General features: G+C 32.4%; 1 protein-coding gene across 2 annotated transcripts; it reads right to left on the minus strand.

Annotated features, from left to right (window-relative positions):
* Nucleotides 1-2,873: 2,873 nt before the first annotated feature.
* Nucleotides 2,874-8,880, minus strand: LOC107866885 (endoglucanase 10). 2 transcript variants are annotated; one of them, XM_016712897.2, is made up of 7 exons: nt 8,588-8,880; nt 7,629-7,860; nt 5,408-5,691; nt 4,759-5,193; nt 4,334-4,469; nt 3,820-3,986; nt 2,874-3,510 (listed from the first exon to the last, which is right to left on the minus strand). In XM_016712897.2, exons 2-7 carry the CDS (start codon nt 7,840-7,842, stop codon nt 3,172-3,174), a joined length of 1,575 nt encoding a protein of 524 aa, XP_016568383.1. In that variant the 5' UTR covers nt 7,843-7,860; nt 8,588-8,880; the 3' UTR covers nt 2,874-3,171. The 2 variants fall into 2 exon arrangements, with proteins under 2 accessions (XP_016568383.1, XP_047267317.1); XM_047411361.1 differs by having other exon boundaries at nt 8,464-8,593.
* Between the last annotated feature and the right edge of the window lie 3,194 nt (nt 8,881-12,074).

Here is a 12,074-nt window from a genome sequence, read left to right on the forward strand (position 1 = left end):
AGGTTGACAAAAATATGCTAAAATTTAGTTCAGGAATAATAAAACACCTATGAAGTTGGAGTGTGTTATAGCTGTGAACTACTAGATATTTAACTCTTGGTTAATTGATAGTGGTGTAAACGATAGATTAATTTGGAACTGAGGCATAATTAATGGATTTAATTACTTTGCAGAAAAAGTATTGCACATGTGAATTGGTTAACTAACTTACATTATTGAACAGTTGGAACCAGAACCGAACAAAGAAGATGAGTTATCCATTTGACTAGACCACGAAAGAAACTTGGGTTCCAACAACAAAAGCAAAAGCAATAGGAAAAAAACAAGATAAAATGGATAGTATCAAATGCGAATTCAAAATTTAAATTTAATAACTTTAACTTTAAAATTTCTAGCTTTAGGTTATTATTCTATTGTTATTGCTACTCTTTTTTTATATATTTTCTTTTTCAAACTGCTTGAATATACTTTATTTAAAGTCGAGAGTCTATCAAAAATAACTTCTTTTATCTCTATGAAGTATGAGGTTGGGGTAAAATCTATATATGCTCTATCCCTGAGTTGCTTGGACTCTTTAAAAATGTCTACGGGTGTGTATTATATCCTCCAAAAATAATATGTTTTTGAAGGATCCGACACGAGTGCAACAATATTTTTGAAAAGTTGGAGCAACTTAGCTCTATCCTATTCAGAACCCACTCGTGGAATTAGACCAGATATGTTATAAGTGAATAGCACTTGCGGAGAACACAACATAACATAGTGTCCCTTCTTTTAACTTTTTGACACATGCATAGTTAGTATATCAAAGTCAGCATCAAGATAAGGTACAACATAACAGTGGACATCATGGATAGGACAGACCAATCCAATTTGCTTACTTAATTGGTATACTGATAGCAATCCAACATAAAAGGAATTTCATCTTTGTGAATTGTGCTGATATCTTTAAAAGTATTCTTTTTGTTGAATCATGTAAACACTTTCATAGTTTTGGGATTAACTTTAGCTTTCATAGTGGAGTGACACCTATGTACTATGATGTTTGCCATTGGTCTGTTTCACATCAACTTGAATTGGACAACTAACATCTTGATAACATTCACATGAAAACTCAATTCATGTTTTCATATGATAGTTTTGAATGGAGAATGTGTTTTGCATTAGACAACAAGACAAGATTTAACAGATTAAATGGCAAAAAGCAAAGTGGTGTCCGAGACTTGTTCTTGTTCTTTCAAATCAAAATAATGCTTGGTGACTAATTAGTTTAGGTGTTCATAAACATCACGATGAAGAAAAAAAAAAAAAGAATTTGATGGCTAAAACAATAACAATTTGCTCAGTATAATCTCACAAATGAAGTATAGGATACCTAAACCATACCATTAAAAGTACAATACTTGACTACCTAATGTTGATATATTTTAATATTAATTTAATGTTAAAATGTATATTCTACCATTTCTTAGTTGTGCTACTTTTTTATGTTCCTTGGTGGCTGATGTTGCATTCTAATGTGCAACAACTTAAATGACACTTTATGCCCATTACTTAATTGTTTGGTGTAATGTATCATAATAATTACATTACAGTTCAAAAGATAAATGTATAAAAATGAAGAAAATAAAATATTTTTTTTCTTGGAGATGCGAATATCTCGCTCTCAGTCAAGAAGAAGATTATTTTATTTTCTTCATTTTTGTACATTTATCTTTTCAATTCTAATGTAATTATTGTGGTATATTACACCAATCATTTTAAGGAGATTTAAGTTCTCTGCAGCATAATCTATATACCGATCCAGCAATATCACTCTTGACTTGTCCCCTCTATAATACAACAATCCATCAGTACAACTCAAGCAACTTCGGAATAGTTGAAGAGTCCAAAGCTCAACCATAAAAACACCTTCCTTCAACATATTTAAAACTTTCTTTTGTATAGTGAATATAGTTTAAAACTTAGAATATTCTATTTGTCTTAACTCTCTCTTTCACTAATATAATATTTCCACACTTATCATAGTTCTTCTTATTGTTTCACTTAATATCCACTATTCCCTCATTTACTAGATGAAAGAATACTACACTTATATAAATAATATTTCCTTTCTTGTGTTGAAAAATATAAAAAGAGATGAGTTGTAGTATCTTGTAAGGGTTAAATAAGAATCGAAAAGTTGTTTAAACTTTTGCACCTTCTTATCTAAGACCATCTCATAGTTCAGCTGAAATTGTATCATGTCATGTCATGTCTAATGAACCTTCTTATCTAAGACCATTTCATAGTTCAGTTGAAATTTTGTCATGTATAATGAACTCTCCTAGATCTTCTTCGCTCTACCTCTACCTCTCTTACTCTTGCTACAATCAACCTCTTAAACCTTTTCACTAACACATCCTTACACCTCCTCTTCATATGTCTGAACCATCTCAGTGTCAATCGCCTCATCTTGTTTGTCACGAAAGCCACTCTCACCTCATCTCGTATAACTTCATTATTAATCATATCTCTCCTAATAGTCCTATACATTCATCTAAGCATCTTCATCTCCGTTACCTCCATCTTTAGAACGTCGACATTATTTACTAGCCTAACACTCTTATCTCATATAAAAATAACTAAAAATTACACAAATACACAATTTATGTTTTCAATATTGCAAAAAATTCCAACTCCCTAAACATATTACAAAAATCCCACATATTAACAGAATGCTATGTATATGTGTAAAGTAATTAAAAAAATGGGAGAGAGTGTAATTAGTTTTAAAAGGTTGGTATTTATGTTATTTATACTAAAAATAACAGTGCTTGCTGGTCCTAAAAAATCAAAATATCTTCTCACATCTGGCAAATTTAACATAGTAATAAAAATAAACAGCACATCATTTTTGACCAAATTAATACTACAAAAACTCTTTGCCTGTTGAGCACATATATTGGATATTAGTACACTAAGTTGATATTGTACACACTAGCATACAGGGATACATAATGCACCTTCGTGTGTTCAAGTAGATACAAGAAAAGTAAAAAAATATGTATGTAACTAAGTACAATAAGAGCAGTACAACATGAGGTGGTTACAAGAAATGAAAAAATATGTATGCAGCTACATAAGATGAGAGACGTAGATCATGAGGTGACGCGCAAATGAAAGGCGGTATCAAGCTCCGGTGAAAGACTGAACCACTGAAGAAGTGGTAACCAAACCAGAAAGAAGGCCAACAATGACAGCACTATTGTATGTGGTTGGCTCTCCTTGCATTGAGTTGTTCCTAGAATCGATATATGTTTCATTAAGAAATGGACCGCCAACAAGAGCTCCGGTTGCTACATTGGGATTGGGCTTAGTCGAGTCCAGATACTTCCAACCATCTTTGCATCCAGTCTTGGCATCTTTAGGAATGGAAGCCCCTCTGTGGTGAACATATTGCGGATACTTGTCCCCATAGCCTACGAGAAAACTCATCTTGGATGGATTGTCCCCCAAAACATAATCAGCCTAGAAAAGGTCGAGTACATTTGCAAAATTGTTAGCTACTAAATTCTAAAACTGACCTACCAAAAAATAAGGCAAAGTGGAAAAAAAATCTATATGTCCTTTCAGAAACTTACATAACAATAGTAAATATAGAGAACTAGTACTTATGTTTTTATTTTACGTAATATTAGACTTACATGAGCTTAACTGAAGCGACATGAGTGAGGATTCATATAGCTGTCGTTGTAAGTTTATTTATTAATATACATAAGGTCAAATTTCCAAAATTGATGTTATCGGTAACTGTAAGTAGAAAGAAAAGAAGTGCACCTGGGAGGTGGCAAACTTCCGGAGATCAGATGGTGTATATGCATTTCCATTACAAGTTATTTTTGCAGTCCGGGAAGTGAGCATGTAATCACTGTACACCACAGCTAAGAAGGCAGAGGCTACAGGATGCTGTAGCGCGTTCCATTCACTTACCCATATTAAGCCGCCTGCATTACCATTTGCTTGAAATGAGTAACATGTTATCATATTTTAGCTTCGGTTATGAAGAATAAACATGAGTTAAAAGAGAAGAAAAAAAGGAAAATTGAAAGACACAAACAAAATAAGTTGTAAGATTAAAAAAGAGGAGAGCGGAACTAAATGAAATAACTAACCATACAGTACAATTACCCTTTTAAGCTCGTAATTTTTTCTTATTAGACGGATGTTTTAAAGGGTGCCAATTAGGAAAGAAATTAGGGATGAGAGAATATGAAAGTCTGTAGCTTTTTTCATTTCGGTTACACAAAGGAACAGCACAAATAGAGCTTAATAAAAGAAGATTAGTTATTACTGTCAGTTCTGCTGGATGTTGCTGTCGGAGACTTTGGTAAGAGACCACACATTACGGCTTCTGCAGTTTTCCTATATTCTTGAAGTGTATCCGAGTTTGCTTTCGAATTAAAAAAGCTGACCCGGGATAGTAGAACCTGCAATAAAAGCAGTAACTGACTTATTCAAGTTGTTTATTTTGAATAGTTCCATTGTAAAAAATCAAAAACAAAGTGAGTAATTCACATCCAAAAGACACACACTGCTTAAATACACCAACATAAAAGTGGTCCATTAAAATTTTTTATGGTTCCTCTTGGACTTTCAAACAGCTGGATTTGCAGATCTAGTAGCACTTAAATCAATAATTGGGAAGACTTCAGACATGAGCAAGCTAATAACATAATACCAGTAGCACTCAAGCATCTCATAAGCAAAATAAAATACCTGAGTACCAGCTAGTTTGTTATCCCAGCTAAACCAAGTTGGATTTCCAAAATTACCAAAAGAATCTGCATTTTTCCCCGTCGCATAATCATAATATGTTTGATCCCCAGTTGCATGATATAGCCAACCTGCTGCCCACAAAAGCTCATCTCCGTATCCGGTTGAGTTGTAATATGTTGCTACTTCAGGAATATTTTGGCTGTAGGAACCTCTAAATTTGTCGGCAAAAGTAAACAACTGTTTAGCATGCTTAAGAAGGTCACTTGAGTATGTTGAGTCACTCTTGAACACCAGGGATGCTGCTGCCATAGCTGCTGCAGTTTCAGCCGCAACTTCTGTCCCAGGGACAGTAGCATTTATCTGAATTAGAGGCCTCGACTCAGTCATATCCTCGGGCCTGTCCCAACATTTATGATCGGCATCAGGATCACCCACCTGCCAAACAGTCGAGCTTGTGAAACAAACACTAAGGCACATTTGATCAAATGAAGCTCATCACCATGATTGACATTTCATCAATAAGCTATTCACGCATTGCATCAAACAAATTCGGAGTGTAAAGAGGGCAGGAGGGGTAAGTGAAGCTTATAAGTCTTGAATGTGGTAGCAGCAAGAAAAATGTACGAGAATTAGAAAATTGAGACCAAACCTGAATATAAAGAACATTATCTTTTGGATGACAATTGATAAGGTAGTCCGTAATCCACTTGAGTGAGTCTTGAGCAGGTTCCAGTTGGTTCACAACCTTCATCTGATCACCGTACTCAAGGATGGCCCATGACAACACAGTGGCAGTGTAAGCCATTGGGAAATTAAATTTCATGTGGTCACCGGCATCATACATTCCTTTACTGAGGTCTAACTTTGCCGGACTTCCATCTTTGACAGCTGAATCGCCTCTCCATGATATCTTGTTATTTGCCAATTTCCCGGCTGAAACATTAAGAGATCTACCTTTAAGAAGATGAGACCAACAGACAATTTCAAGAGAACAAAAACTAGAAAAGTTTCCAAGAAAACAAGGTACAACAAGCAACAATGTATTCACTTTCTACGGTGAACTACTTCTAGCACTTTCCATTTATCTGATGAAGACATGAAGTCAAGTTTTTGCTTTTAAGTAACTCAAAATGCATGATTTAGTCATTCAACGGTCTTTTTTTTTTGTCTGGAAAAAGATTTGCCAAGTTTGGTAACAATACAGCGAATCCATGACTCTACCAGCAGAGCAATCACCAATGACACTTTGGTATGTTTTTAGATCAATCTTCAACAATATCTGGGACAATACCAGAAGTCATGGTTTAGACATAACTATGACAACAATTTAAGGCAGGAACCTTAAAACATCAATCTGTCAGCAAACGTGATTGTTGACACCATTACTATAGGACGTTGCCGCACTTCTGCGCTCATGGACTGCAAAGGCATATTTTCTCGTAGAACTCCGAATCCACATGCATGCAAAATAATACAACTGGGCCTGTTGTTGTTGTTGTTGTTGTGAAGAGACTCGCTGATGGATCCATTTGTCATTAGATGACGTTCTCTGGGAACGTAAAAGGTGATCTTCTAGCCAAATTCCTCATAGCAGTGATTCTCTTGATATCATCTCCTTGGGACCTAGTCTCACATCAGAAGGATACCAGAATTATGTACTTCTTCCTGAACCCCTTGTTGGAGGCTCAATTGATACCACCACCTAAATCGGTTGATATCATGACCTTGGGACCTCATCCAACATTTGAAGCAGACAAGGCAATGTGCCTCTTCCAAACCCCTTATCTAGGAACTCTGTCGATACCAGCAAATTTGGACCTTGTTCCACATTATAAGGAACAGAGAGTTTAGACAGCTAATAAGTTCCCTAATCTCACTCATACTATAGGGTAAATCATTTCAGGAGACAGAGAGTTTAGAAAGCTAGTAAGTTCCTTAACCTCACTCACGCCGTAGGTACACTTTCACCAAAAATCCTTCTACACCAGCATGCAGGCAAGACAATACCTCACAGAGCATCAGTGATGATCCATTCATCATACCAACTTTAATAGTAGAAAAACTGGAATGCCACTTAAATAAACAATATAGCCCACCACCAACACGGATATAAAATCTTTATCAGATCAGAAATGAACATTCAAGACATTAGGAAGTGCAACATCCATTTGAAATGTCTAAGTCATTATGGCACAACACAAATCTTGGAGACAGGAGTATAAGAGACAAAATGTACAGCAACAACATATCAAGTGTAATCCTACAAATAGATCTGGGAAGGGTAGAGTGTACACAGACTTTACCCTACCTCGAGAGATAGAGAGGTTATTTCTGATAGGCCTTCGACTCAAGGAAAAGCATATCAAAGCAGATCGAAGAAGAAATAACGGAAGTGAATGAAATCATGAAAAAATACTGTAGAAAACATTAATAACTATAACAAAATAGTGCAATAATCAAAGTTTTAGAGACAAAATGATTAAAAAAGAAGTAACATTTACTCCTTTTAAGTACTACATCAAACAAGTAAGCAGCATTTATGAAATTGAACTCTTTCATCAGGGATCTAAATAACAAGCACAAAACATCACAAACACAATAGCTCAACAACAACATACCCGATGTAGTCCCACAAAGTGAGGTCTGGGGAGAGTAGAGTTTAAGCAGATATCGTCTCAAGAAGAACAATCCAAAGCAGTCCCGAACAAGAAGTAATGGAAGTACAAGAAACAACAAACAATAATCGAGATACAACAAACAACAAATAGTAACAAAGCAATAAGATAATCGAGATACAATAAACAGCAAATAGTAACAGAAATCAAAAGACACGAAACAGAAAAACTACAAAATAGCAAAAAGAACTTTACATTTCTGAATGTCAAAGAACTGCATTGCAGTTTTTAAAGCATCTTCATATTTCTTTACAGGAGAACCAGGTGGTCCTGGAACAGGAGCAGCACCTGGGCTAGAACCATTATGCTTCTTCATAACAAGCACCACAATGGCTGCTGCAGCAGCACCAGCCACTATCAAAACTAAAATCCATCCACAACAACCCCCCTTTTTTGATTTCTCTCCCATCCTTAATCACAAATTTACCTGCATTATTATCAAAACAAAATAAAAATCCAAACTTCATTATTCACTCAACAGATTTCCCTGCATACTTTAATCAAGAAAACACACACACACACAAAAAAATCTTTATTATTCACTACATAAAAATGCAAAGTTTATTATTCACTCAACAAATTTACCTGCATTTTTTAATCAAGAAAATATAAAAACGCAAACTTTACTATTCACTAAATAAATTTACCTGCAATTTTTAATCAAGAAAACATAATAATGCAAACTTTACTATTCACTCAACAAATTTACCTGCATTTTTTTATCAATCAAGAAAACATAAAAATGCACACTTCACTATTTACTCAACAAGTCAACAATCTTACCTGCATTATTATCAAGTAAACATAAAAATCCAAACTTCATTATTCACTCAACAAATTTACCTGCATTCTTTAATCAAGAAAACATAAAAATGCAAACATTTACTATTCACTCAACAAATCTACCTGCATTCTTTAATCAAGAAAACATAAAAATGCAAACTTTTACCATTCACTCAACAAATCTTCCTGCATTTTTAATCAAGAAAACATAAAATTGCAAACTTTACTATTCACTCAACATATTTACCTCCATTTTCTCATCAAGAAAACACAAAAAAAACAAACTTTATTATTCAGATCTCATAAAAAATTGATCTTTACGAATAAATATAAATTAAAGATGAAAATAAATAAAGGGTAAGTTTCAAAACCTGAATTGAATGATCCCGCACACAGCAATGCGGGACTATATGTAGGAAAAAAATTGTTCTTTTTGCAGAGGGGAAAAAAACTGTAGGCAATGTAGGTGAAATGGATAAAAAAGAAACAGAAAATTAGAGAAATTGATGAAGAAAATGATGGAGAAAATTTAGGAAGGAAAATGAAAAATAGTTATTAAGGTAGATGGAATATAACAGGACAAAGCACCGACAAAATTCTTACGAAGATGATGATTTTATTGGCTTCAAACTCAAGATGGTTTGCCTATATTTTCTCTTTTTATTTTTAGTTGTCCAATATATTAAAAATAAATATTTATTCAATTTCGAAAACCAAATAATGTTACTATTTTGTGTTATCCTATCGTCGCTATTAAATATTAGTATAAAATTATACATGTTAGTTGTTATTTTGTATCAAATCAAGTGTGAACAAATAAAGATAAACGGAGGTAGTAAGTTAAAAGAATGACTAAAATGCCATCGAGTTTTTTTTTTTTTTTTTCTGTTTTGGAATATCTTAAACGAGATCTATGGAGGAAAAAATAATTGACTTTGGTTTTTAAGAAAATCACAACCACCTTTGAAAATGTGATGAGATGCTTCGACCAAGTTTGGATAGTAGAAATTATAAAGAGTGTATATCTATTTCTATTTGATGGACTCATTGAAGTTAATTTTTGACAAGTGCTTTGGTTTTTTAATTGTAAATATAATTTATGAGTTATTTTTTGAATTGCATAATAGAAAATTTGTAACGACGGATGGTTGACTCAATTATTCTCAATTTCCTATTAAAGAATGCTTGTATTTGAAAAATGAAAGACTGGTGTGATGTAATTAGGTCAAATTTTTGCTCAAAATAAACAGAATACGTGGCATTCTAAATTATTGAGATAATTTATTTATAAGATTTATGAAAAAAAGTAAATTATTGGGTTATTTAGAATTAATAAATCAATTATTTTGAATATACAACTGAATGAATAATGATCAACTAATAAATTATCTCAATAAGAATGAATTTATGTTTTATTAAAAGTTCTTTTATCTTTATACGAGATGTTCTCGACATGAATTTAAATTAGTAAGATCAAGAAAGAGCAACAAAAACATGAAAGTGGAAAACCAAAAAGGAAAATTACAATAGAATAGTAAGTTATCCTTTTTGAAATAAATAAAACTAAAAATTACACAAATATACAACTTATATTTTCAATATTATAAAAAATCCCAACTCCCTAAACATATTACGAAAATCCCAACATATACACAAAATGTGTTATGTATATTAATAGGGAGAGAAAGTATAATTATTTTTAAAAAGATTGGTATTTATATTATTTATACTTAAAATATTGTTGCCTTGTTGGGGGTGTTTTGGGGCAAATGGTAATTTTATTGGGTTGGTACTTTATGTGAATCGAAAGCTACTTACCATTACTAGTGTACTAAGGACTAAGTTAAAAAAAGGCAAAATTAAAAATTAATGATTCACGATTTTCATGAGTTTCATCCAAACGTAAACGGGCCCGTTTGACCATGAATATTTTTTTCATTTTTTCGAAAAAAAAAATTTTGGAGTTGAAAATTATGATTTAGCCATGAAAATTTGGAAAATAATTTCAGAATTAAATTCCGAAAAGGGAAAACAACATTTTGTTATTTTTCTTTTTTTCCACTTCCAAAATCCAACTTCCATTATTATTACATATAACCCCAATCTTTAAAGTTTTACACAAATTCCTCTTATTAACTAAATTCCATAATTTTTTTAAAAAGACCAAATTCAATAAAATAATGAATTTAAGTAAAAATAATTAAGAATTCTCATCAACAAATTTAAGAATATATAAAAATATATTTATATCTATCAATCATATTTATCAAAATATATTTTTTCTCTGTTCAGTTGATTATAATTAGATAAACTTATTTAGTTCGTACTTGTGATATTTTTATTCAAATTTTAGAAGAATAACAATCATAATAATTAGTTTGTTGTTAATTATTTTATCAATTAAAGACATATAAATTATTTTCTCAACATTTGGTTATATGTTAGTAGGTAAATTAGTAGTTGGATGATTTTGATAATTTTTAAAAGTTGAGGGCATAAAATCATATTTAAAAAAAAATTTCAAAAGTCTAAAAAAAAATTTCAAAAAGACATGATCAACTCCAACTCCGAAAAAAAAGTAATTTTCACGTTCAAACGGCTACTAAACCTACTCAAAAAAGGAGGAAAAAAAAAGTAATTTAATATGCTAAAGTTTTCCTTGTATGTAGGATTAGGGAAAAAATCGCTCATAACCGTGTATTGTATATATGTAGTTTTATATTTTACTTCTGCTAGAGTCTGTTTTCAAAGCTAAACCCTATAATTTGTGACCTCTTGATCACATAATAGCAATTTTACGGATTACTTGCAAGGCTGTCGTTCAACCTAGCTACTCAAAATAGGAGGAAACAAAATGATTGTGTGGTATATTTATTTGACGTGGAGCTTGATAAGGAGTTTCACGCAAAGTTAGAGATGTTTAAAATATTAGTACTAGTATTTGTTTTGAACAGGTTTAGTGGTACCGGTGAAATAAATCTTATGAGGTATAGAAAAAATCTCTCGGGGAAATTTTGCTTTTTAGTATTGTAAGATTTTTGTTATTTAACAATACCTAATTAATAAATATTTGTTTTCACTTCATTTTTTATTTAGTGCATTTTTATAAAATATATAGGTGAGTGAGTTTTTGAGTTCTTTCCAATAAGATCTAACAAGGGCAAGTGTTGTATTTCAAAGATTCAGAACATTTCAAGATTAAACTTGCCAATAAAGTTTGCTAAATTGACAAAGTTGATATAGCACATCTCTTCTCATAAGGATTTTAGGAGAAATAATTCTCAAGAAAATAATCCATGTTGAATAAATAAGGTTTCTAGGAGAAATACTTTGTGATTCGGGTAACTTACGACAAATGAATTTTTCGGCCAACTAGTTTATCAATATGATTGAATTGTATTGTACATGTTGTGCTAGGTAGGTATGTATATTATAGAGTAAACCATATAGTACCCTGAACTATGACTAAATTGGTTATGACACACTCCAACTTCACGGAGGTACTTACCACCCCGAACTAACTTTTAGCGTAATTTTGTCAACCTTTTTAGCTGATGTGGCACCTTTGATGTTGACCCCATTTTATGTAATAAAGGTATCACATCAGCATAAAAGAGTGAGAAAGTACGTCAAAATTGAGTTCAGGGAGATAATAGGACCCTTGTGAACAGTAGCGGACCCAGGATTTTAGGATCGTGGATGCTTAAAAAGTTAAAAAGCTGAAAAATAAAAATAAAAGATCACCTTAACAAGGTTTGAACCCGAGACATCCCTTCAGTGGAAAAGCTTAATATCAACTTAAATGCAAGTGCACCCAACCAACTTTTGTTTTAGTTGGTGTTTTTATATGTTTTGTAC

Source organism: Capsicum annuum, chromosome 4 (genome assembly GCF_002878395.1).
Source record: "Capsicum annuum cultivar UCD-10X-F1 chromosome 4, UCD10Xv1.1, whole genome shotgun sequence".
NCBI classification, from domain to species: Eukaryota; Viridiplantae; Streptophyta; class Magnoliopsida; order Solanales; family Solanaceae; genus Capsicum; species Capsicum annuum.